We start from the raw sequence: 26,674 nt of genomic DNA on the forward strand, positions 1-26,674 counted from the left end.
CCCTCCCCGGTATTCTGTTCTTGCCTCCCCACTGCCACTACCCTCTACCCTACCCATCCTCTAAACACCTCTGACTCAGGGTTGTTGGTTTAGTCCACACTGAAAGGGAGAAAATTCTTGTCCATTTAGGGGTACATTCAATTAAGCAAGGAGCTGGATTAGGAATAAGATAGGACACTGTCAAGTTCAGCCCTGCACCTCTCCAGTCACCAAGCGCCAACTGCTTTTCCTGGCTCTTCAGTTGAGCAGGCTAAGCTTGTAGGAGAGGGAAGCGTACTTTTTTAAAAAGAACAAAATACTCTGTCTCCTCTCCTTAGGGTCGTCTGTGTGGTTTCCTGGACTCTCTCCAAGCCTGTTCATCCCTGACTAGGCTTTGTCCAGGCTGAGGATGGGCCCAGGCTCCAGCTGAGGTCACAACCCAGTTCCAAATTGGGAAGACAGCCTGAGAAGCCGGAGCTGGGATGCCAGGCTCCAGCATGTGCACATACGGGTATCTGCATATGAGCAGATATGCACATATGCAGGTACACATACGTGCACATGCTGCAGGTTAGGGTGTCATGGCCAAAACCTGAGCTGGTTCTACTCTGGATGTTACTTGGATGTGGGAGGCAACATGGAAGAAAGGAGAGGGGAACTGACCAGGAGCAGCAATGGAACGTTGGCCCCTGGTGCCCTGTCGTGAAGGTGTTAGCACTGAGGCTGGGGGACGTCTATCTGACAAGGATACTCTGAAGAGATGCCTGAGTAGTCCCAAATAGCATCTGAAGACCCTGAGGACCTGTGTATTCTATAGGATTCCCTCTTATACTAGATTTGTTGGTCCCATCTCTTCTGGCTTCAGCATGACCAAATAGATGTCTTTAAGTGGGTATCTTACCATTTCTGAGTTACCAGTCTCCCTACCCTTAACTTAAAACTAAATTTCTTGGGACTGTCTTCTACCCAGAACAGTTGTGGGGTTACAGGAGAGAAAAGAAGCTTTTTCTCTGCAGTAACACAGAACAGAAAGGATGCCACAGTATGGACCTCATCCACTCACCCACCAACCCGTCCATCTATCCATGCATCCATCCATGCATCTGTTTAGCAAATATTTACTAAATGCTTTTAATATATTAGTGTGTCTTGATGAACTGGTTTGCAAGGCAGAAATAGAGACACAGATAGAGAACAAACGTATGGACACCAAGGGGGGAAGCGCGGGGACGGGGCGGGGGGCATGTGTGGGATGAACTGGGAGATTGGGATTGACATATATACACTAATATGTATAAAATAGATAACTAATAAGAACCTGCTGTACAGCACAAGGAATTCCACTTCTCTGTACAGTAGAAACTAACACAACATTGTAAAACAACTATACCCCAATTAAAAAAAAAATGTATACATATATATACATATATATTAGTCTGTCTTGTTAGCTGATGAATGCCCAGCGCCTAGCACAGTGCTTGGCATGTTGCAAATGCTCAATAACTGTTTGTTGAATGAATATGCTCAACTCTATTCTAGCTGCTATACAGTTTTCAAAGATTCAGAAGCCATGGCCTCAGGGAGCTCAGAGCTTCCATAGGAAGATAATACACAGGAACCAAAAGTTAAATAATGGTGTAAGGTAGCATGTAAGAGGCATCACAAGATAGCGATTGGTCAGAGGATGAGAGAACCTGACAGTAAATGCCTTCGGAGTTAAAGAGAAAGAGTAAATTAGAGAAAGCTGCACCAGCCAAAGGTAGCTTCCCAGCAGTGGCACCTACACTCGGTCCTCAATGATGGGTGAGGCATTTCAAGAGAGAAAAATAGAGGAATGAGGTAGACACAGCAAACATCCTGGGCTATCCTGGCTGGGCAAGAAGGATGCCACAGCCATGTGGGCACATGACACCAAGCAGGCTCCTTTGGACCTTTGCAATGGGCCCAGCAAATTTGTCCACAACTACCCCCAGCCCCTCTGAGTAGTAAGGTGACAACTGTAGTAACGTAAAGATGGGGTAGACTCTACCTACGGGCATCTGCTTCTCTGCAGCCTGCATTCCTGCTCATTTGCCCTGGTTATTCCAGAGCTGGACCTGGGCAAAATTTTGAAGCAGATAAAGTGTTTATTTGGGGGTCCTCCTGCTTCCCTTTTAGGGTACACTTCCCCATCCTCGAAGGGAATCTTAATGCTTAAGCCTGTGTTGTAATAATCCACATTTTCTAGTCTGTCCTCTAACCCTCATATCCCCCACCTCATCCCACCCCTCCTCCCTGTTTAGCAGAATTTATGCAGTGCTCTGTTAGGTGCTGAAGCAAATCCAGAAGAAACGTCAGATGGTGCGGGGAAAAGCTGCTGCCGTTACAGACCTGTGCATTCATGCCAGGAGAAGGTGAGGCAGGGAGGTCTTGGCTCGTCTGTGGTGTCTTTGCAGCCACCACTCTCCCCTGATTCAGCTTGTGATCCAGGCCAGTGCCTGGGGTGGGGGAAAGGGCACAAAAGGACAGCCTTTACAGAGGATTGTGGAGGGCAGCTTTTTGGTTCCCAACTGGCCTCTCACCCACTGCACCTGCTGCTTGGGCAGTTCCCAGCATGGGCAGAGTAGGCAGTGACACAGATACCTTTAAGGATATGTCTCCCCCAAATTCCCTGTACCATCACGTGCTCCCCTAGTGCCGCATCTCCCCACACCAGGCCTCAAATGGGGCTTTGGTAAGGGGAAGGGGGAAGGGGAGAGGGGTTCAGAAAGGATACTGGGGAGAAGGTTGGAGAGAAGGAATAAAATAACGACCTTTATTGAGCATTTACTGTATGCCTGTACTGCAGTGCTAAGTACTTGATAAGTATTAACTCATTTGACACTCATGGTGGCCCCATGAGGAGGTGCTGTTATCATTATTCCCATCTACAGAGGAAGGAGCCGGCAAGTTCAGAGGCTGGCCCAGGACCACAAGGACATGCATGCAGCTGGCATTTGAACAGACACAGTATCACTCCAGACCCCTTTTCTCAAACATTCTGTCATGTTGTTGCCCCTGGTCTCTTCCCAGCTTGGGCAAATAGTCTATCACATTATCTGAGTTGGGAAAGGAAGACAGAGAGCAGTCCAGACTCACCCTGGAGATCCTGATGCAGCTGGTCTAAGAGAGTGCCCAGTCAGTCACATTTTTTAAAATTAATTAATTTATTTATTTATGGCTGTGTTGGGTCTGCGCGTGGGCTTTCTCTAGTTGTGGTGAGCGGGGGCCACTCTTCATCGCGGTGTGCGGGCTTCTCATTGTGGTGGCTTCTCTTGCTACGGAGCAGGGGCTCTAGACGCGTGGTCTTCAGTAGTTGTGTCTCGCGGGCCCTAGAGCGCAGGCTCAGTAGTTGTGGCACACAGGCTTAGTTGCTCCGCGGCATGTGGGATCTTCCCGGACCAGGGCTCGAACCCATGTCCCCTGCATTGGCAGGCGGATTCTTAACCACTGTGCCACCAGGGAAGTCCCCAGACAATCACATTTTTTAAAAGGTCCCCTGGGAATCCCAGGGTGCAGCCACTGGTCTAAACCAATTCCTGCCCAACAGTATCACCTGGTTTGTCAGGCCAGCTAGTAAACCCCTGCACCCTGAGAGAATGAAGTAAGATGAGACTGTGCCCATGGGTGTTGAAGGGATCCCTGCATGGACAAATTGGGGGTGGGCACATGTGGGGGGAGCTCTGAAAGAACTGGCAAAAGGAGACACTGGGTATAATTTGGGGCCTTACTTCAGAGCTCTGTTTTAGGCTTGTTCTGCTTCAAAAGATTCCATCCAAGTAATAATTCCATCCTCAGTGAGTGACCAGCCAAGTGAGGAAAGCTGAACACGCCACACAAGATGGCTTTAAAGTATTAGCAGAGCAACTCAGTAATAGCTGCAAGTGAGCTGAGGCAAACCGAGTCCCCTAGGACCTGGAACTTACCAGGAATAGGGCTTACCAGGAAGACAATTTTTGAGCCAGTTTTGGGAAGCTGGGAACAGTGTGGCTACAAGAAAAAAGAAAGGACTGCATTTCAAATGTGAAGAATGAGATGTGTGAATGCGTGAAAAGGGGTAGAATGGTTTAGGTGTTGGAGAGGGATAAGTATTATGAGCAGGGAATGAGGGGGAGGGGTAAGATGGCAGGAAAAGCCCAACTGCCTGAAGGGTCTAAAGGTTCTGCCAGGAAGCCTGGGTTTGCTGCAGTCAGCATAAGGATCCACTCTGTAGTACCGGTGAGCATTGAATCAGAGGCAAACGGAAGAACTCGGAGCCCAGCCTGATGTAGACTGTTGTAAAGCCCCAGCTGATTCAGAGACAAGCATGTACCTCTGAGATGGCCCTAGAGGAGGAGCTTCCAGATGAGTTTCCAAGTTGTCCTGGCCGCTGGGGAAGGGATGGAGAGACACAGAAGGGGAAGGGATGGAGAGACACAGAAGGGGAAGAGGGCTCAAAGCAGGATGAACAGGATGATTATTAGTCACTGGCATTGCCCAGTGCTCTGTACCTGCTAAGACTCACAAGGGTTACCACAGGGAAGGGGGTGATCAACCAGTCCCTTTGCCTCCGGGGGACCCAGTAAGAACATCTAAAACTTTGGATTCCATTCAAATATTAGAATTAGTTGTTAAAAGATATTTTCCCCAACATGGAGGGCATGTGCAAATGTGGGGACAGAGAATAAGGACTTGGACCTTCGAGTGCCTGGTCTTTCTTCATGCATTTAACCGCACTTGAAATGTCCTTTCCCCTTCTAACTGTCTAATGGTTACCCAACTTCCAAAACTCAAACTTGAGTCCCACTCCTCAGGGAGTTTTTTTGGTCCACTCGGGCCCAGGGTATCCCCTTATTCAGAACTCGTAAAGCAGTGCTGTCCAGCAGAACCTCCTGCGATGTTGGAAATGTTCCACACCTGTGCTATCCACTGTGGTAGCCGTTAGCCACGTATGACTGTTGAGCACTTGGCCTGTGGCCAGGACAACTACAGAACTGAATTTTAAAGTAATTTAAATTTAAATAGCCACATGTGCGTAGTGGCTACCATCTTAGCACAGTCATAGAGCACCTGTTATCTGAATCAGTGATTTAATAATTATCATCTCAAGCTTCTGATACTTTATTAGGTACTTTACACAAATTATCTCATCAGCTGTTCACAGCCTCTAATGAGAAGGGATTATCGTCCCCATTTTAAAGAGGAACAAATAAGAGAATCAGAAAACACGCCCTAGAGAGTGGTAGGGCTGGATTTGAACCTGGGACTGGCTGATTATTGTCTTTCTACAATAGGACGTTTCTTAGTACCATTTTCTCTTCATCAGTTGGACAAACTGATTCTCCATGCAGCGTCTTTTTTTTTTTTTTTTTGCGGTACGCGGGCCTCTCACTGTTGTGGCCTCTCCCGTTGCGGAGCACAGGCTCCGGACGCGCAGGTTCAGCGGCCATGGCTCACGGGCCCAGCCGCTCCGCGGCATGTGGGATCTTCCCGGACCGGGGCACGAACCCGTGTCCCCTGCATCGGCAGGCGGACTGTCAACCACTGCGCCACCAGGGAAGCCCCATGCAGCCTCTTACTATCTACACAGGTCCCTCTTGCCCTGTCTCATTAACTAGAATTGTATGCCCCCTCTTCTCCATCCATTCACTTTGGGATGACTTCCTAGGGTGAGCTAGCAGGCAGATACCAAGACTGCAGAGCCTGAGGGAGGGGGAGACTAAGTGTGAATTACAGCAATTAGATCACTGGGCGTGGTGGACTGCTGCAGAGGGGTCAAAGAGTTGGAGAGTAGAGTGCAGAGCCGAATAGAAGCCCAGAAGATTTGAGGCAGGTGTTTGGGGGCACTCTTCCAAATTTCAGTTCCCTTCTTAGCCCCAGGAAGCCTTAGTCCCACCCCGGAAGTTCTTGACATCAAAAAGAAAAGAACAGTTAACTGTTTCAAGCTAGGACTCATGGGTGTTTATAAATGTGAGCAATTACTGATCCACTCATTCATTCATTCAATAAAAAATATATCAAGCACCTTAAGGATTTGGATTCAATAGGTCAGCAGTCAGGCCTAAGAATCTGCATTTTAACAAAAGCCAAGCAATTCTGTGACCCATAGATCACACTTGGAAGCTAGGATCTTGATTTCAAATCCCATTTCTTTACTTGCAGTTTGCTACACTACCCTGGGTTTCCTGGTTCACAGCTAGAAGTTGTCTCTTCCTCCTCCGATCTTCCCTTTAATGGAGATTCTCCAGCCTGGCTGCATATTAGACTCACCTGGGTAACTTTAGAAAAGTACTGATGACCAGGTCTCAGCCCAGACCAGCTGACCAGAATTTCTGGAGGTAGCACTTGGGTATCTCCTAGGGGAGTTGACTCTGATGTGCAGCCAGGGTTGAGGACCCTCTTTCCTTATCTCTAATGCCCTCGTGGCACTCGACACATCCTGCTTCATGTTACTTTTTTGTCTCTCCTTTTGGCTGGTCAGAGTCATCTCCGAACCTCCACAGCCTTAAATTATAACGCATTTTTGACTGAAGCATTTTCACCTACTTCGGTTCAGCTTTATGGGCACCGTAACATTGCCCCAGAAGTTGGAGTCTTTTGCCCAAAGATGATAAATTATTCTCTTTCCTATGTCCTTTCTGAACGTTGGCTTTTCTGCTAGATCTTGGGTGGCCTCTTCTTCAGCATAGCTCTGTGAGTAGCACCTTGTGTCAGAGCGAGGTACACCTGGGGTTAGATGAAAGAGCTCAGGGTGGTGGGATGGGTGGGCCTGGACGAATCAGCTGGAGAGCCGCAAAGGCTGCACTTATCAGGCTTCAGGTTGCTGGTGCCACAGCCCCTGCCAGCTCCTAGTCCCTCTGCTGTTGAGGGATGGGCCTAGGCAAATCTTCCAGGATGGAACTTCTTTCCTTTAAAGATTCTTGGCGCCATGGTGGGCAAGTGGGAGCAGGCCTGGTCTCAAGCAGAATTGTGAGGCAGATGAAGATTCCGCAGATGCCCCGTCTCCCTTTCTTCCTCCTTGAATTACCAATAGTCGCTGGACCCTGCCACTTTCCCAGAGGCCACTGTCCCCGTGCCTTTCTCTTTCCCCTCCCTCTAAGTCTGCTCCTAAGAAAGGTAAACTAATTCACCCTAGGTTGAATGTTTCTAATCAAGTGTGCTACCTACCCAGTCCAAAGGTTTTTTGTTTGTTTGTTTTTAAATCAAAGAGGAGTGTCTCAAATGATGGAATTTTAGCTGTCATTGTGGATTAAGTATTTTTGAGGGGAGTGGGCGTTCTTTCTGAATTCCTGAAATTACAGGAATTTCAGGAATTCAGAAAGATTCTGAAATCGGAGGGGAGGCCACCTGCTTCTGGAGGGGTTGCCCTCTATTTTAGAGGAGAGGGGATTTTGCCCTGAGGGACCACCTTCAAGACACCCCTTGGGAGGTACCAAGAGAGGGTCTCATGTGTTCCTTCTGCCCCTGCCAGATGTGGACGAGTGTGTGGAGGGGACTGACAACTGCCACATCGATGCGATCTGCCAGAACACCCCACGGTCCTACAAGTGCATCTGCAAGTCTGGCTACACAGGGGATGGTAAACACTGCAAAGGTGAGGCTGGGAGGGCACCTGGAGAAGGGGGACCTGCCGGAGAGGGGAGACCCCCACTGAGCTGCTCTCAGTTGGCCACGCTGTACATTACACTAAGGCCTGCAGTCCCTGCTGGCGTGGGGAGAGGGCTGGAGGAAAGCTGTTTCTTCCCAGAGAGGGTGTTATTTTCTAATTTGCACAAAGGCACCACCATATATGCTGGCTAAGGCCCTGGTGGGAACAGTTCACGGCCATACAGCCTGACTGGGTGGGGGGATCAGAATCATGGGACTAAGGCCTGAGGTTCCCTAACACTGGAACCTCCATCTTTAGACCCTTATGCCATGCCCCAAAAGAATGAGAACAGGCAATCTGCCCTAGGGGAAATTCATACTATAAACAAACACATCTCCTCATAATTAAAGCAATGCAAATTAAAGCAGTCGAGATGTTATTTTAAATTTATGACCTTCGGTGCTGGTTAAGACTTCCACAAGGTGCACTCGTTCCTTCCTGGTGACATTATGAATTGAAAAGTGATTTTGTCATACTAGCAGGAATCTTGAAGTTATTTATACTCTTCGACTCAGGAATTTCATGTTTAGGAACTTGTTCCAAGGAAATTCAAAGAAACAATATATGGGAGAATATGTTTTTTGATGCATCATTTATGATAGAAAAATAAATGGAAGGAAACTAACAATAGAGAAAAGGGATTAATAAGTTATGATGTAGCAACATAATGGAGTATTTTGCAGCCACGTACAGTGATAACTGGAAAGACTGGATGGAAACGTAAAAATGTTTATGACAAGTTTAGATGAAAGTAGCAAAATGCAAAATAGTTTGTAGGCTATGAAAGTAACTATGGGGAACAGAGACACATACAGAAATATACACAGAGGTTATATATTTTTTAAAAAACCACCATAAGGCTGAACCCAGGGGGGGACAGTTGGGGGCACGCGGGTGGGTCCAGCTGCCTCAACTCCTGTTTGCCCACAGATGTGGATGAGTGTGAACGGGAGGATAATGCAGGTTGTGTGCACGATTGTGTCAACATCCCTGGCAATTACCGATGCACCTGCTATGATGGATTCCACCTGGCACACGATGGACACAACTGTCTGGGTGAGCGAGGGTGGGGCAGGGCATGTCTTGTGGAGGAGGAGGTGTTTTTAGCCTTTTCTATTCCCAGGCAAGAAGAGGAAAGTGAACAAAATGCTGCATTCGCACAAAATAGAAAACCAAGTCAGCCTCCCCCTGGAAACTAGATGCTGAGGATGAAATAATCCTTCTGCTGGATGAAAAACATGAAGGAGATGCTGCTAGAAAGTGTTCTCAGGGGAAGGGCCAGGATATGACAGTAGTGGGCTTAGTCACGGGAGGTGGAGCACGGTAGGAAGACGATTTGGCTCCAGGCAGATCCTGGCTCTGCTGCTTACTAGCTATGGAGCCTTGGGCAATAGGGATGGTGGTATCCCACTCAAAGGGCTGCTGTGTGACTCACCGTGAGAGAACATGTGTAAAGAGCCCCGTACAATCCTTAGTACATGGTAAGTGCTCAATAAACGGGAGGAATGTCGATGACCATGAGGAGGAGGGGGATGCTGATGCTTCTCTAACCTTAGGGTTCAGGGTTCAGACTCTTAACCTTTGGCTTTTAGGGGAACCCTAAGTCATCCATGCCCTTGGCTTCAGTTTCCCCACTGAGAACTAGAGGAAGGAACTTGGCTAGAGTAGCAAAATCACAAGGCTGGAACAGAAGGGAGCAAATAGAAGGATAGAATGTAGGACGGGGTAAGAGCAGGAAGACAGGGATAGGGAGAAGTCAGGGGTGTAGGAGATGGGACAGGAGCAAGGCAAACAAACGTTTACCTCCTTGGCTTTCCCTACAGATGCATCTCTCGGGCAGGAGCCTGCTGGATCTGGGCCTCTCTGCCCTTGGCCAGAAGGGTGAAGGACAGGGTTTCAGGGCGCAGCAGAGAGGATGGGAAGAGAAGGACAGATGAGGCCCTTAGGAGTCAGGCCCCTTAGGAGCTAGATTGGTCCATTTGGGTCCATCTCCCTGATGCCTCCCTGTGCCAAGGAAAACTGAGAAGGACTGTGAACTTGGGAGGGTAGTAAGTAGCATAGAGATGGAGTCAAGGCATTGAAGTGGGAGCCCCGGAATGAGCTTGGCTTTGGGGCCTGGGGGTGGTGATTTGGGGTTGGTAATCAGGGTGTGGCCTGGCAGCTCTTCCCCCACCCCTCCCCGCCAAGCTACCAGACTTTGTTTTGTTAAACCAAAATAGGAGAAAGGCTAGGGAATGTGGCAGCAAGCCCAGGCATGGGGGAAGGGGAGGAAGGACGGGGTCATGGCCTGTCCACAGAAATGGTCCCTGCCCCACAATGAGTTGAAGTTCACTACCTTTCCCCACCCTGCCCCTCCAACCTCAGCACCGTGGCCAAAGCTCTCCCCGCACATGGAGCCCTGGTTCCCTGGCTGCTCATCACAACCAGCTGCCCACAGTTCCTCCCCGTTGTCAATCTCCATCCTCATCTTCATCTCTGTTTCTCTTGCTCTGACTCCTTTCCTAATCTCCTCCGCCTTCAGACCCAATTTCAACAGGTGAAGGAAAGGGAGGCCATGTTGGAATGTCCCCTCCCCACCTGCGTAACTCCCCAGCTCTTCCCTCTTAGGGTGGCCTCTTCACAAGCAGTGGAACGTTAGCTGATGAGTGGGTGAGAACTGCCTAGCGTAAGGCTGGGAGTTGGATTTCCGTGGAGGGAATGTGCATGTGTGCTGGATTCTTAAGACTGCTTTCAGCCCTGGGTGCTGAAGTCCCAGCGCATGACCAGACCCTGGCCCGCACCCACGGCCTCACCAACCACCTATCCTGCACAGATGTGGACGAGTGTGCCGAGGGCAACGGTGGCTGTCAGCAGAGCTGTGTCAACATGATGGGCAGTTATGAGTGCCACTGCCGGGAGGGCTTCTTCCTCAGCGACAACCAGCACACCTGCATCCAGCGGCCGGAAGGTCAGCCTGTGACCTGGGAGGGCCCAGCCCTGCACTCCCAGGCTTCTCTCTCCACCTGCTCTGGAGCTTCCCCTCAGTGACCCCTAGGTCCCACCCTCTGCTACTCTTTCTTCTCTTGTCCCTCAACCCAATTACATCCTAAGGGTTCCATGGACAGATACTTGGGGTTACAGGAAAATCTGGGAGAATTCACTTGGGGCTGGGGGTCAGTATGGGATTGAGGCTACCATGGGACATCCTCTGTGTCCAGACCCAAGATGAGTGTCGCTCCTAATTGTAGATGGCTGAGCCGTAAGCCGATGCTATCTGAGAGGACCTCACCCATGCCTTATTCCTTGGATTGGCTTGGGAGGGTCAGGCAGGCGTAGTGGGGTATGTGTTGTCTGTTTCTGTGACTCCGCCATTACCCTCCCACCCCCGCCGACTGTGACATCCCTGAGGGCAGAGACTATGCCTAATTCATCTTCGTATCCCCAGAACCTAACATACTGCCCTGCTTGTAGTAGGAGCTTAATAAATACTTGTTGAATAAGACGTATAGTGATTATCTGTACTAATTACTCCTCACTCACATGATAAGTGTTACTTATCTTCTTCCCACTTTGACTGTAAGCTCTTTGAGGAAAGAGATCATGTCTTACATTTTTCTGGATCCTTCCTAGATCCACCCAGTGCCAGCACAGTGCTGGGCAGCTGTTAGACACTAGTTTTTGGTTGTTTGAAGGAGAGGGTGATCATGCAGGGTTGGGAGGCTGGCTGTCAATACTTATATCTCATTCAGATTAGTTCTGAGCTCTGCTCATTAGCACCCAGCTCTATGGGCAGGACAGGGGCCCTGTGAGGGGGAGCCAGTCTCTGTGTTGTAGCCTCAGTGAAATCCTCCCACTTCCCTAGGCCCCAGCTATCCCTTCCAGTTTCTCTTCCTCTAGGCGTGCAGGAGTACAGAACATTCACCGCCCTCCTCTTCCCTTTTAGAAGGAATGAATTGCATGAACAAGAACCACGGCTGTGCTCACATTTGCCGGGAGACACCCAAAGGGGGTATTGCCTGCGAATGCCGCCCTGGCTTCGAGCTCACCAAGAACCAGCGGGACTGTAAATGTGAGATAACTGGGATGGCAGTGGGGGAGAAGGGGAGACAAAGAGGAAGGGCGTGGGGCCTTGGCAGCAAGAGGTGGGAAGAAAAGAGAGCGTGGGAGAGGCAGCTAGATTAGAGGACCAGTCTCCATGTTATGGAGAACTGGGGTACCCAGGGAGAAGCAAGCTGACAGGCCTCCTGCCCTCTCTGCACAGTGACGTGCAACTATGGTAATGGTGGCTGCCAGCACACGTGCGATGACACAGAGCAGGGTCCCCGGTGCGGCTGCCACGTCAAGTTTGTGCTCCATACCGACGGGAAGACGTGCATCGGTGGGTGAGGCCAGTGGAGAACTCAGTCCACCTGTGATGGGGGTGGGGGTAGGGGCCCTTGGGAACCAGGGGAGGGGGGAACACATGGGGCCCGGGTGCTGAGAGCAGAATGACTGGTGAGTGGGTTGAAGACCCAGACAATGCCAGGTCTAGTGAGAGACGACTCTGAGAGACTGAAGGGCTCACCTGACCCTCCTCCCCTCCCCCACCCATTGGTCCTGCTGTCCCGCCCCTGGGAGCCTCACCATCCTCTTAATCCGGGATAAAGTGTTGCCAGGTTGGGAATAATTAGCAGAGGTGCTTGTTGACGCAGGCCGTGGTTGAGAAGGGGGAGGAAAGCTGGGGCAATGCAATGGATTAAGCCTGAGCAGAGGCCCTGGTTGACAAGTATGGTAAGACGGGAGCTGTCACAACCCAGTGTCCCCACTCTGGAACTGAGGGTGGGACAGAGTGCTCTTTCCTGGAACAACCAGCCTTGAACTGACAAATGGGGTTTCCTGGCTCCAGGTATCTTTTCCTCTCTCTCCTTGCTCTCCTCTAAATCTCCCTTCCAGTCCTCTTACCCTAGGCCCCCATTTCCTCCTCTCTCCTCCACATTCCAGTGGAGCTCTGCCTGTAGCCTTCCCACTTCCTCGCCAATTCCAGCATCCCTTCCCTCTCACCCTGGTTTGGGGCCTTCTTAACCCCTGGACCCCTTGTCCTGAATTCCTAGGCCTTACCTCACATATCTTTAGGTCCCGTAGATGAGTTCAGTTCCTTAATTCCTAATTCTCTAAAAGTCTTTAGTTTTTATTGTTGTTGTTGTTTGTGAAGGCCAATTGCTATGTGCTCACAGAGTGCTGAGAAAGACAGTGGGTGTCCCCTTGGAAAAGTGGGAAATGAACGCGGAGAGTTTGGGGGAAAGGCTGTGTTGAGCCAGGCAGGGGCAAGCTTGTCCTGTGGGCACGGATACTTATGAATGGACGTTCATCTCATGGGATACAACATGCTGGGGATGGGAAGGTGTGAACACAGTCACTTGGTGTGTTTATGAGAGACAAGATATTCCGGTTCAGAACCAGACTCTCTCCCATCTCACTCCAGAGACCCACCCCGTCTCTGCAGAGAGCACTGCCTTTCCCCCAGTCACAAGAACTGGGGAGCAGACGGTGCTCTTAACGGTCTCCCTCAGGTACCTGCTCCAGAGACTTGCACACACAGTTCTAAAGCTCCTTAATTAAAATCTCTCTTGCTGCGTGTTTCCCTCTGAACTAACTCGCCCAAATCTTGGAACATTTTTGGGTCTTCATGTTGCCTTCTCCAGGCTGGTTTGTTCCAGCTCCTTTCGTTTCTTCCCTCATAAGTCTAATTCTTCTGCTTTCCAAACCTCCTACAATGCCCTGGACACACTCACACATCCTAGAGACTCCCAGAAGAAATTGCATGCAGTCCCCAAAGAAAAGCTGCATGATTAGGACAGAACTTGGGGCCCATGGGTGTGAGGCCAGGTCCCTCTCTGATGTCTTTCTGTTTAGATAGTCCTGGGCACGGCTGCTTTTGAAAATACTCCTGTTAAGCTTGAGCTCTTCTCTAGTCAAGATCCATTCCACCCTCTGGGCCATGGCCAAGTGAGGCAGAAGAGAGCAAATGAGGCTGTTCTAAGGTTCATAGCTATGTCCTTTCCAAGTTCCTCTCCCTCTTCTCCAGTAGAACTGATTTTACCTTGACCTGTATCTCATTTTTCTCCCCAGCCCTGGTAGAAGGAAACTTCGTTGTTCGGGGCCATCAGGACATCCAGATTTAGTGGGGGGGCTGAGAGGGCGGTACGGTTTAGCAGAAAGGGTGGGCACCCTCTGGGGTTTGGGATCTGGCAGCCTATAAGACTTGAGGTTGCATCCCAGCTCTGCCTTTGGCATGCTGCGTAGTACTGGGCCCATGACTGCCCCTCTCTGAGACTCAGCTTCCCATCAGTCACTCGGTGGGAGCCTGGCTTCTTGGAGGATACCAGGCAGGACAACCCTGGGGAATGAAGTGTAGGAGTCTCAGAGCTCATCATTTGGGGCCAGCGGTTTGGGCCTGCAGGGAGGAGGAGGGTGGGGAGGGGTTGGGGCACAGAGGGCCACAGTAGCTCCCGCGCAGCATCTAAACAGCTTTTTTACAATGTCAAACAGGGGAAAGGCGGCTAGAGCAGCACATCCCCCCTCAGGCCGTTTCTAATGGTAAATATGTCTGCTCTCTCCACTTGCTCTCGCTGGCTTGCTAGGGGAAGGGCTAACCCGCTGGGGCTCCCACTAACCGCATGCCCACGGGCTCCCCTGGCAGCCTGGGTACCGGGCCCATTGAGTGACAGGAAACCTGAGTCCCCACGAGCTGGCCTGGGAGCCTTCATGTTGGTTTTCTTTCTATGATCCTGTCACTCTCCTTCCTCTCCTGCTCCTTTGTCCCACCTTCTAACACCTCACCCCTTCCCAGCCATCTGCCCCCTCCCTTTCTCTGCCTTCTACACAGCTAAAGACCCAGCCAGCTGCACTTACCCATCGTGCCCACTGAGATCGGGGTGGGATAGGGTTAGATGCCATCCCCTCCTTGGGTTCTTACCGGTATTAGCTCACAGTCCCAGCATCACTCACCATTCTCTCCCACCATAATGGTTAAGTGCACGACATTTGAGTTCAGACAGACCCGAGTTTGAATCCTGGCTCTGCCACCTTCTCAGTGTGCCACCTTCAGCAAGCTGCTTTCCTCTCTGATCCTCAGTTTACTCTTCTGTAAAAGAGGGAGAATAAGAGTCCTCTCTTAGTATTGCTGTGATGATGGAGATAGAGCATTATAGCATCTACTAAGTGCCTGACACAGAATAAGCACAGATTAAAGTGTGATTTAAATACACAGCCTGAAGAGCAGAGGTTTGAGGCAGCCAGAGAGGCCCTCTGGAGAGCTCTGCCCTGCAGGGGCAGGCAGCTGTGCCCAGCTTCCTGGTCCAGCCTGGGATGGTCAGCGTGCCAGCTCTGCTTGCTCCCCATCCTGGATCCCTCAGAATTGACTAGACTTGTTGCAGGATCTCTGTTCCCCTCTCCCTGCTCCAGGGCTTAGAGGGTTTCTTCTTATGCTAAGACCACTCTTGTGGGGGATGGCTGGGCTTGGAGCCTGAAGTCAAGGTTCCCTCCTAGGTTCTTCCCATGGTCTCGGGGAACCTTAGGAGAGACTTAATGTGGGAGTGGCACATAGGAGATCCCACGGTGGCTGCTCCCAGACCTGGGCATTTGAGGGTCCAGGGCATGACCAGGGACCCACAGGCAGAGTTGGGCTTCTTCTGGAGTCTTCGCTTTGCTGGTCTCCTCAGTGACAAGCGTTGGGCCTGAATTTTAGGAGTCAAGGATTCAAGAAGATGATAGTACTTTCCAGCGCTTTTCTCATTCAGCTCCCCTGCTTCTGAGAACCTCTCTCCTCTCTTCCCTAGTGGAGGCCTCAGGATTCTGTCTCTCTAATGGGAGAATTCTAGGCCCCCCAGAGGATGGACCACACCTCCCTCACAGTCCCTGCGTCAGGGCCTTGCACTGTTTGAGCTGATGTTTTTTCTCCTGGGCTCATCTCACTCTCCTGAGCTGCAGTTTAAACCTCTATTTTTCTCCTGCTCTGAATTCAGAAAATAGGGAGAGTGGCCCATCCATACTCCCCCAACTCCAACCTCTCAGCAGAGGGAAAGCTTATCAGTCAGGAGGGGTCAACAGAAGAGACTTAGCTCTGAGGTTCTCTAACTCTCTCACCTATCTTCTTACGCCCTTCCTTCTCCTCTGGATTCTTCTCCTTTTGCCCCCTCCCCTAGCCTAGACAGTATTTCCCCCATTAGGAAAGTAAAACAACAACAGAACAGCCAGCTTATCTCCCTCTGGAACTAAGAGGAGGGCCTGGGAGGAGTTGGAGGTAGCCAGGAAGGGGCTGGGAAATGATGGAGTACTAGCTGTCTCCTCTGAGGATGAGCAGTCAGTCCTGGAACTGGGATCTTTCTTAAGACAGCTGAGCAGGGAGGAAGGGGAAATGGATTGACGGTCATCTCTCAGCTGTCTTAGGAATCACCAGGCTCACTCTTCCCAGGATTGTCCCACCATGACCCCCCACCCGCCAATGAGATAGTCGAGATAGTCGGTGGAAAGAGGAGGAAACTCCTATTGTCCCTTCTTGATCCCTGGCGGCGGGGACCACCCTTACTTAGCTTCCATCCCTCCCTGCGCCCTCCCCTCTCTACCTCCTCCACCCCCTCAGCACATTCCTGCCTGACAGCTCTGGCTTGTACCTGCCTCACTGCTGTCCACCTTGTTTCAATCAAGTAGGGGGCAGGGAAGTGGACTGCTTGGCTGTACTTGTGAGGGGATGGGGGTGGGAGTGATGGGAGGAAGGGGGCTGGGAGCCTCCACTTAATGCTCCTTCTAAAGCACAGGGAGGCTAAGGCCTTCCCTTGGGCCTCTGTGCTCCCTCCTATACCCTCACGTTTGGGACTCCTCCGAGCTGATAACCAGCTTACCATCTCCCACCTCCCTCCTAAACAGAGACCTGTGCTGTTAACAACGGGGGCTGCGACAGTAAGTGCCACGATGCAGCGACGGGCGTCCACTGCAGCTGCCCTGTGGGCTTCATGCTGCAGCCGGACAGGAAGACCTGCAAAGGTAAGGGTTTTTGGAGGACAGGAGTGTAAGGGTAAGGGGCTGAGGTTGGGACCAGAGATACGGTACCTATTGTGGGACCTACTCAAGCCCCTGGAGACGATCCTGATTGTAAATAACTGAGGCTGTGACTAAGGCTTGTCTCCTGCCCGCCTTTCCCCATCTCAGTTCAAGGGGCACAAAAAAAGTCTAGCCTGGGGCTTCCCTGGTAGCACAGTGGTTGAGAGCCTGCCTGCCGATGCAGGGGACACGGGTTCGCGCCCCGGTCCGGGAAGATCCCACGTGCCGTGGAGAGGCTGGGCCCGTGAGCCATGGCCGCTGAGCCTGCGCATCTGGAGCCTGTGCTCCACAGCGGGAGAGGCCACAACAGTGAGAGGCCCACGTACCGCAAAAAAAAAAAAAGAAAAAAAGTCCAGCCAGTTCCTTAGTGTCCCTGCCCCTGCCCCACTTTGTTTTCCTTACTCTTATTCCCATTTCCCCTATGGGTCCCTAACCCTCTTGGTTAATGAACGTGCCATTCACGTTTGTTCCTGGGTCTAGAAGGATATTTGAGCCCTGACTATGTATGCACAAGGTCACAGGTGTGTTCCATAACCTTCTTAACCCACATTCCCCAGACCTTCCCCGAGGAAAGGCTCTCCTGGTCAGAGGGAGATTAGGGTAGCAGTTGGGAGCACTGATGCTGGAGCTTGGCTGCCTGGGTTCAGATTCCAGCTCTGCCTCTTATTAACTCTGCAATCCTGGGCTAGTTACTTAGTGTCTCTGCACCTCAGTTTCACCAAGTAAGGTGCTTGCCTCATAGGAATGTTGTAAGGATTAAATGAGTTACATATAAACTATATGTAAAGTCTTAGAACAGTGCCTGGCAAATGGGGAACACTCTGTGTTAGCTATTATTATGGTATAATGTCCCACATTGTCCATTCTATTTTCCCCACCTTTTAATTAGCCAGGTTTAGGGGAAGGGTGGAGCGGGGGAGGAAAAAGGGAGGGTAGCCATACTGAAAATTGTGATTCATCAGGTCTGTGTCCCTTGGTCACAAGGAGTGGGGACTGGAGGAAGGCCTGGGCTTGCTCTTTGTGTCTTTTGGCCCAACAGCTGGTAGAGAGGCCTCGGAGGAGGTTGGGGTGCGGGGGAGGGCTGGGGCCGCAGGTCAGACAGCCAGAGCTGAGAGGTTTGCTGCTAGGAAGGACTGTTGACAGGTATGCTAAGAGTGAAGTGGAAGACTGCCCCCTCTGCCCCCTCCCCCAAGTAGGGGTGAGCAGCCTGGGTCCTGTCTGCCACCCGCTTGGGGAACTTGACCTCAGGAAGGAAGCCGCTCACACCCCCCTCCTTCCCTTCCCTTCTTAGTGCTGAAAGCTGCCTCAGGCCTGAGTCTCTCCAGACCTCTCACAGCCCAGCCCCCTGCCTGGCCCCCACCCCTCCCCCCATCAGCTCCCCAGCCTCACTGGCTCTCCTGTCCTCCCTGCCTGGCCTCTCTTCTAGCTCCTCCTCTCTGAAGCGCTGCCCCTTTGAATCTCCACCTCTCTGCCCCCCGCCCCCCCCCCACCGTGCTCTTATGGCAGGCAGGGGTGGGGGACAGTAAGGGGATAAACCCTGTCCACCAGCTTTCTTGGGAGGGGCTGTCAGTGGCAGAGTGAGGGGCATGGACTAGCCCCCTGTAGGTCAGGTGCCCACCTACTTCTAGGCAATTACCTGAGGGCCTGACACTGGTTCCCATCTTTCCCCTTCTAAGAAGACTCAGTCTCAGGAAACAAGGTTGTTACTAATGGCCACAGATACCCTGAAAGGGGGAGAAACAGAGACGGGAGAGAGAAAGAGGCAGGCCCAGGGCTCTCCTTGATTCTCCCTGTCTCTGTGAGGGAGGGAGGGATCTTGTCTCCCTATTTGTCCCCAGCCTTCAGTATTACTCTGATTCTCTCTCCTTTGCCCTGCCTCCCCAGACATAGATGAGTGCCGCTTGAACAATGGGGGCTGTGACCACATTTGCCGCAACACAGTGGGCAGCTTCGAATGCAGCTGCAAGAAGGGCTATAAGCTTCTCATCAATGAGAGGAACTGCCAGGGTGAGCAGACTTGGGCCAAGGACAAACCCTTTGGAGAGTTTCTCGGGGTAGGAGAGCTTCAAAGAGGCCAGAGGGCCAGAGCCTGAGAAGCTCAAAGGACACTGTGGAGAGTCTCCATAGGTAGCGTTGTGCTGTGAATTAGCAAATGTGCCCCTTCCTCTGGGCACACCAGCTCTACGCTGGGGCACATGGCTTGGCAAGAAGCGAGGGATGGATTTCACCCCAGTTCATATCCTTGGCAGGATCTGACCAGTCTAACCACACGTGGTGGCCCTGATCCATAGGCACCGGACCTCAAGAGTTCCTGACTCCAAAGACTCCAAATGGAGCGGGCTTAGGGGGTGGGTAGGCATTGCTGAATTGCTGATCTTAGGGCTGGGCCAGAGGTAGGAACACTTTTCAGTTTAAGGGAGAGAGCCAAGGCCCCTCCCTGGGGCCCTTCACCTGAGCACAGAGTCACAGGGTCATGTGCCTCAAGACAGATTCAGCGGCTTGAAACCTTGCTCTTCCAGATATAGACGAGTGTTCCTTTGATCGAACCTGTGACCACATATGTGTCAACACGCCAGGGAGCTTCCAGTGCCTCTGCCATCACGGCTACCTACTGTATGGTGTCACCCACTGTGGGGGTAAGTCAGCAAATCTGGACCCTCAGCCACCCAGCCCCTCTCAACTCCTCACCCTTCAACTGAACGAGTCCCTGAGTTGGCTGGTGGCTGTGGGCAATCCCCAGGTGCATGTGCCATGTCTGCATTCATCATGATGAAGTGGGAGAGATTAAGACAATTGAGAGATTAGAGTATCAGGGAACAGCATCCTGTTTCCGAAACTTCTGTCTCCCATCCCCATCACTGCCTCTTGACTCCCATCCTTAGCTTCCGAATTACAGCCCCACTGGTAGGTAGGAGTGGAAGGCTTTAAAAAGCTTGTTAGCTTGGCCGCTTCTCAATCCTTCTTTTGACTGGGAACAGAGATAAGGGAAGGAGGTCCTAGGTTTGAGCTCTTCTCGGGCCGGGAATCATCTCAGAGTGCCTGGAACTCTAACCAAAGGTCCTCACTCACTGCCCACTCTCTGGCTCCTACTTCCCCCCCACATTGTTTGTCTGTGTCTCCCTCCTCCCTCGCCCAGATGTGGATGAGTGCAGTATCAACCGGGGAGGTTGCCGCTTTGGCTGCATCAACACTCCTGGCAGCTACCAGTGTACCTGCCCAGCAGGCCAGGGCCGGCTGCACTGGAACGGGAAGGATTGCACAGGTGGGCAGCGCCCTCTGCTGGCTGAGTCTTGAACTGCAGTTTCAGGGTGGGGGGTAGTTGGGGGTCCTGGGAAATGTGGAGTTCCATACTGAGGAAGGTATGAGGTAGTAGGAGATGAAGAATGTAGCCATTTGAGATGTGAAGTTCCTGGTAAATAATCCCTTCATTCATCTCCGTGTACAGTTGCAGTTCTACATGTAGCTAATTCTCTTCCTCCTAATTACTTGACTGAAGGACTGACAGAGAGGGCGGGAGAGGAAGACCCTCTCCTCCTCAGGCTTCTCTCCACTTCCTAGAGCCAGTAAAGTGTCACAGTAGTCCTGGTGCCTCGAAAGCCATGATCAGCTGCAGTCGGTCTGGGAAGAAGGACACCTGTGCCCTGAGCTGCCCCTCCCGGGCCCGGTTTTTGCCAGGTACAGAGAGGAGGTTGCTGGAGGGCTGGCAGGGAGGAAGGCTGGCTGTTTAGGCAGCTCCTCTGGTCCCCTTGGATTCCTCCAGCCAGTGGGGGTCAGGGGGCAGGTCAGAGCTGTGACAGCCCCCTTCTCTCAGAGTCTGAGAATGGCTTCACCGTGAGCTGTGGCATCCCCAGCCCCAGGGCTGCTCCAGGCCGAGCTGGCCACACTGGGAACAGCACAAACTCCAACCACTGCCATGGTGAGCACCAGCCCAGAGGCCTTGTTCATGCTACTCTCTGGCTTATTAACCCCTATTTCTCTTCCTTATGAATTCTCCTGGCCTTACTTTTTCCTGGATCCCCTTTTTTCCTCTGTAATTCTCCAGCCCTGCTGCCTTGCTCCCTCTACCCTTAACAGCCGATGCCCTTGGCTTTCATAATCCCTCTCCTCCAGCCAAGCCCCTGGCCCCAGCTTCCCAACATCCTCTGTAGCAGCCCCCACCCTCAAGGGACCCCCAGGCTGTGCTGAGCTCTGCCATCCCTCTAGAGGCTGCAGTGCTGACGGTTAAACAGCGGGCTTCCTTCAAGATCAAAGATGCCAAATGCCGTTTGCACCTGAGAAACAAAGGCAAAACGGAGGAGGCCAGCAGAATCCTGGGGCCAGGTCTGGACTGGGGACTCCACTCCAATGGGCTATCTGGCCACCAAACCCTTCCCACCCCTCAGCTCTTCTGCTTAGTGGGATCTCCAAAAACCCACTGGCACCCTGAATTCTGGACAGAACAGGGGAAGAAGCGGTTGTAGGCATAGGGTCCAAGGAAGTCCTAGGATATCCCCCCACCAACTGATTAGTATCTTAGACTAAAAGAGAATTGAGATAGTTATAGTCAGAGATCTGGTGAGATCTGTCTGAGTTGGGGTGGAAAAGTGAGAGCTGGGAGTAAGAACATTCCCTGTCTCCAGGGGGTGCCCCTGAGGTTGACAAGGCCTCTCCCCCAGGTGGTGCCCCCTGCTCTGACTGCCAGGTCACCTTCATCCACCTCAAGTGTGACTCCTCTCGGAAGGGCAAGGGCCGGCGGGCCCGGACCCCTCCAGGCAAGGAAGTCACTCGGCTCACCCTGGAACTGGAGGCAGAAGTCAGAGCCGAAGAAACCACAGGTGGGACTTGGGACACCGTTGGGAGGAGGGTGGAAAGGGGAGGGCAGAGATGGGCAAACAGCAGTGAAGGAAGGGGCAGAGCCTGTATTAAGGGCAGACCCTGCCTAAGGCCAAGCCCAGGAGCCAGTCCCTCTCACCACGACCCTCCTAGCTCCTAGCTTTGCTTCCTTGCCCTCCTGCTCACAGGGAGGAGGGACTCTTTCTTTCTCTTCCTTCTCTTTCTTTCTCTTCCTTCTCTGACTCATAACACCATCCCCCACCAGCTGGCTGTGGGCTGCCCTGCCTGCGACAGCAGATGGAACGGCGGCTGAAAGGGTCTCTGAAGATGCTTAGAAAGTCCATCAACCAGGACCGCTTCCTACTGCGCCTGGCAGGCCTTGATTATGAGCTGGCCCACAAACCAGGCCCAGTAGCTGGGGAGCGAGCGGAACCAGTGGAGGCCTGTAGGCCCGGGCAGCACCGCTCTGGGGCCAAGTGTGGTAAGGGAGCTTGCTGGGGAGCAGGGGAGTAGGGAAGGCTCAGCTTGGGTCTGGTTCAGAGCAGGACACTTTACGGCCTCGGTTGCATCTCTCAAATTGTGAGGCAGCCAAGACACTCCTGCCCATCATCCCCCACTCCTTGGTCCCAAGCTGAAATCTAGAGGGACATCATGTCAGGCCACCAACCCTCCTGCACATGGCTTTGGCCCCTGATCCTCCCAAGCAGGATTCTGTCTGTTCCCAGACAAAGAGATTCTCCTTGAATCTGGGGGGAGAGGGAAGGGGAGTCCCAGACCTGGGTGGTGGGAAATAGGTGGGGGGTGGGTGGCTAGCGCGGCCGACTCTCCCTCAGTCAGCTGCCCGCAGGGAACGTATTACCACGGCCAGACGGAGCAGTGTGTACCATGCCCGGCGGGCACCTTCCAGGAGAGAGAAGGGCAGCTCTCCTGCGACCTTTGCCCTGGGAGTGATGCCCACGGGCCTCTCGGAGCCACCAACGTCACCACATGTGCAGGTGCCAGGGGAACAAACAATACAGAGTGGGGTAGGGTGGGCACTGGGACGCCCATGGGCATGGGATTTCCCAAGGCAGGCCCAGGCCCCAGGCCACTCTCCTAGTCAACATCCTGTTTGTGTGTGCCTCTGTCCCCTGAGACTGGGTGACCCCGTGGGGATGACCAGGAACATCCCCATCAGAGTTGGGCCCTCGGTTTACTGCAGGTCAGTGCTCACCTGGCCAACACTCTGTAGATGGCTTCAAGCCCTGCCAGCCATGTCCACGTGGCACCTACCAACCTGAAGCGGGACGGACTCTGTGCTTCCCGTGCGGTGGGAGCCTCACCACCAAGCACGAGGGAGCCGCCTCCTTCCAAGACTGTGACACTAAAGGTGAGTGGGCTACTCCCCTCGGTACAGGACCCCAACCCCAGCTACTTCCAAAAAACTCTCCAAGTCCCCAGAGTAGACCCAAGTATGTTGCCCTACCATCTTCTCCAAACCGGGAAAGGCCCAGCTGCGTGACCAACCCCCGCATCCTACCCATAGGACCCGTCCTGACCCTCCACCAGTCCCAAGCGTGGGAATTGGGCAATAAGTAACAGTTCTACTTACCCCTCTGCTTTGGAAAGCTGGTGTCACCTTCCCCTCTATACTACAAATGAGTTTCTGTACAGGTTTGCGACTGTGCTCAGTGCCTGAAAGAACAGGATTGGCGCTGTAGCCAACCACTCTGTCAAGTTCGTTTTCCCCTGAGCTTAAATTCTGGCCTGACTAGGGAAGGTTGAGACTCTAGAAGGAACTCTGGCGTCTTCATTCATTCTCTACGATGAATGTGTCCTGCCCCAGAACTCCCGCTTGCCTGCCATCTTAACTCCTACCCTTCCCCCTTGCCTGCAGTCCAGTGCTCCCCTGGGCACTACTACAACACCAGCATCCATCGCTGTATCCGCTGTGCCATGGGCTCCTATCAGCCCGACTTCCGTCAGAACTTCTGCACCCGCTGTCCAGGAAACACAAGCACTGACTTTGATGGCTCCACCAGTGTGGCCCAGTGCAAGAGTATGTGTCAGACCAGGCTGTGGAAAATGGGGTGGAGAGGCCTGGGAGCAGTGGGCATGGGAGGAAGCCAGAGGTGGGCAGGGAGTAAACCAACAGGGAGCAGGGCTGGGCAGTGGATGGGCAGGAAAGTCCCACCCTCCATCTCTCCCCAACCCACTCAACCTCAAGACGGGTTGCTGGGCTGGGCCCTATAGCACCCTCTCCCTGGAGAGGAGGGAGGCAGGTAGTGGGGAGGCAGGGACAGGTAGAGTGAGATTAGAAGGTACTAAAAGGGCAGGAAGGAAGGGAGACCCAGAACTTGGAGAAGAGATGATGACTAAGAAGGAGGCTGCCTACATGTATCTGATTTCCACTTCAGAACTCTTCAATTTCCCCAACCTATTTCCCCACTGACTTCCCTTCTCTTTCTTGCTTTGTCCACCGGGGCTTGGCCTACAGATCGCCAGTGTGGTGGGGAGCTGGGTGAGTTCACTGGCTATATCGAGTCTCCCAACTACCCAGGCAACTACCCAGCCAGCGTGGAGTGCATCTGGAACATCAACCCCCCACCCAAGCGCAAGATTCTTATCGTGGTACCCGAGATCTTCCTGCCATCTGAGGACGAGTGTGGGGACGTCCTCGTCATGAGAAAGAACTGTGGGTGGCTGCAGAGTTGGGCCAGGGAAGGGCAGTCCAAATCTGGTTGGGAGGGAGAGAGAAAAAAATTGGTGCTGGAAGAATTGGGGCAATGATGAGGGAGGCCTCGGAGCAAAGGAAAACAGCAATGAATGCTACGTGTTCGGTGGAGAGCAGAGTTAAGAAAGCCAGCTTTGGGAGTAGAATTCCAATAGTCTTACATGTGTCACTTTCCTATTCTAGTTTTTTTTTTTTTTTTTTTTTTTTTTTTTGCGGTACACGGGCCTCTCACTGTTGTGGCCTCTCCCATTGTGGAGCACAGGCTCCGGACGCGCAGGCCCAGCAGCCATGGCTCATGGGCCCAGCCGCTCCGTGGCATGTGGGATCCTCCCGGACACGAACCCGTGTCCCCCGCATTGGCAGGCGGACTCTCAACCACTGCGCCACCAGGGAAGCCCATATTCTAGTATTTTTACTGTTCCATTCACTTAAATGTCAAATTTCTTACACTGTGTGACTACCTGGATGTCAGAGGAATTGTGGAACAAGCCCAGGGCATTGAGAGAGAATATGTGTATGCTGGAGGGTAGGGGAGCTACATACATGAGGGAGGGCCTCTGTCAGCATGATTCCTTACTCTAGGAGGACTTGGAGAGCTTGCCCTGCTCTCTCCTGACCTGCTGCTTGCCTTCCCAGCCTCCCCATCCTCCATTACCACCTATGAGACCTGCCAGACGTACGAGCGCCCCATCGCCTTCACAGCCCGCTCCAGGAAGCTCTGGATCAACTTCAAGACAAGTGAGGCCAACAGCGCCCGTGGCTTCCAGATTCCCTACGTTACCTATGATGGTGAGCAAGGGCAGAAGAGCCAGGGAAGTGGGTGAGAAAGGGGAGGCTCATGGGTCTTGGGGGGAGCAAGGAAGCAGGGGGAGTTCCCACCCCTGAGCCCCTCTCCTTCGCTGACCTTGCAGAGGACTATGAACAGCTGGTAGAAGACATTGTGCGAGACGGCCGGCTCTATGCATCTGAAAACCACCAGGAGATTTTAAAGGTGAGTGAATATGAACAATGATGGCCAATGTTTAATGAGCACGTAGCAATGTGCAGGCAATATGCTAAGTGCTTACTTGAATATTTTCATTTGGTTTACACAATAGCTCTATGAACTAGGTACTTTCATCATTCCCACTTTACCGATGAGAAAACTGAGGCACAGAGAGTTAGAGCACTTGCCCAGTGGTAAAGCTGGGATTTGAGCCCAAGCCCATCTGACTGCAGTGTCACTCACACTGTCTTACACTCTGGGTGAAGAGGAAGGGAGGATGAGGAGATGAAATGTCCTTGACCTCTTCCACCAAGACATATACGGAAAATGTGGTTTAGAAAGATGCTTTTGCATAAGTCCCTGCCTTCCCTTACTCCCTCCTCAGTTCCCACAGAAAAACAGCAGATCTAGTACAGTGTTTCTCAGAGTTAATTCGGTATAGACCTCTTTTAAAGGAAAAGGAATGTTTCCAACATTGAAGGATGGTCTGGATACCTAGGTCTGTGGATCCCAGTTTGAGAAAATCTTACTAAAGAAACTATATAGTCCTAGTCACAGTATTATCCTTCATAAATTATCCATGCAAAAAAGTTATCTTTCTGATAAATAAAATAATTTTTGTATTATTATCAAAATGAGACACAATGACAAAAATCTAGAACTTGCAGACTGCAAAGAGTATAATTTCAGCAATGCTTTTCAAAAATTTTTAGAGCATCTGAATCCTTATATCAAATGTGCTGTGGAACTCCAATGCATAAAGTAGAGGCACCATTTTGATTAAAGTGGAGATGAGAGGCTGGAAGCTCCACCCCTTGTTTTAAAAATCTGCTGATGCAATGGAAAGAACACTAGCCTAGAAGCCAGAAGAGCTGAGTCCTAATGCACAGTGCTTGGCACCCAGTAGGCTCTCCACACATCACGTTGCTGTTTCAGACGAGGTGGTCAGGGAAGGCCTCTGGGGAGAAGAGACCTGAAGGAGGTGAGAGGCTACCCATTAGAGGATCAGGAGAGGAGCATTCCAAGCTCAGGAGCATGGGAGCCGTGTGGCATGTTCAAGAACCTTGAGGCCAGTGCAGCTCAGCAGAGTAAGGAAGAGTCAAGACGGGGATAGAGGAGAGACAGCAGGGCACAGATCACATTCAGCCTATGGGCCATGAAAGGGATTCAGCTTTACTGAGTGATAAAAGAAACCAGACTCAAGAGGGAGGGGATATGGGGATATATGTATACATTTAGCTGATTCATTTTGTTGTACAGCAGAAACTAACACACCATTGTAAAGCAATTATACTCCAATAAAGATATAAAAGATAAATTAAAAAAAAAACAAACCAGAGAAGTGTTTAGAAAAGAAGAAGGACGTGATCTAATTAAAAACCAAAAAAGTCATTCTGGCTGCTGTAGGGGAGAACAGTCTGTAGAAGGACAAGGGTAGGTAGAAGCATGGAGACCAGTTAGGAGGCCATTGCCACGTGAGAGA

The 26,674-nt window shown here is 51.8% G+C and overlaps 1 protein-coding gene across 2 annotated transcripts in view; it reads left to right on the forward strand.

The window, feature by feature from the left end:
• The window catches only part of SCUBE3 (signal peptide, CUB domain and EGF like domain containing 3), a 37,268-nt gene that overhangs the window by 6,170 nt on the left and 4,424 nt on the right, over positions 1–26,674 (forward strand). The window contains exons 2-21 of one of the 2 annotated variants that reach the window (XM_030871003.2): positions 7,448–7,570; positions 8,555–8,680; positions 10,437–10,571; positions 11,547–11,672; positions 11,865–11,981; positions 16,508–16,624; positions 18,566–18,688; positions 19,201–19,317; positions 19,818–19,943; positions 20,240–20,356; positions 20,493–20,597; positions 20,885–21,001; positions 21,337–21,495; positions 21,759–21,974; positions 22,327–22,488; positions 22,695–22,862; positions 23,370–23,531; positions 23,970–24,167; positions 24,843–24,995; positions 25,118–25,197. In XM_030871003.2, the coding sequence (XP_030726863.2) occupies positions 7,448–7,570; positions 8,555–8,680; positions 10,437–10,571; positions 11,547–11,672; positions 11,865–11,981; positions 16,508–16,624; positions 18,566–18,688; positions 19,201–19,317; positions 19,818–19,943; positions 20,240–20,356; positions 20,493–20,597; positions 20,885–21,001; positions 21,337–21,495; positions 21,759–21,974; positions 22,327–22,488; positions 22,695–22,862; positions 23,370–23,531; positions 23,970–24,167; positions 24,843–24,995; positions 25,118–25,197 (2,747 nt within the window). The remainder of the gene's footprint in view (positions 1–7,447; positions 7,571–8,554; positions 8,681–10,436; positions 10,572–11,546; positions 11,673–11,864; positions 11,982–16,507; positions 16,625–18,565; positions 18,689–19,200; positions 19,318–19,817; positions 19,944–20,239; positions 20,357–20,492; positions 20,598–20,884; positions 21,002–21,336; positions 21,496–21,758; positions 21,975–22,326; positions 22,489–22,694; positions 22,863–23,369; positions 23,532–23,969; positions 24,168–24,842; positions 24,996–25,117; positions 25,198–26,674) is intronic. The other variant, XM_060307332.1, reaches the window with a different exon arrangement.

Source organism: Globicephala melas, chromosome 11 (genome assembly GCF_963455315.2).
Source record: "Globicephala melas chromosome 11, mGloMel1.2, whole genome shotgun sequence".
Lineage (NCBI taxonomy): Eukaryota > Metazoa > Chordata > Mammalia > Artiodactyla > Delphinidae > Globicephala > Globicephala melas.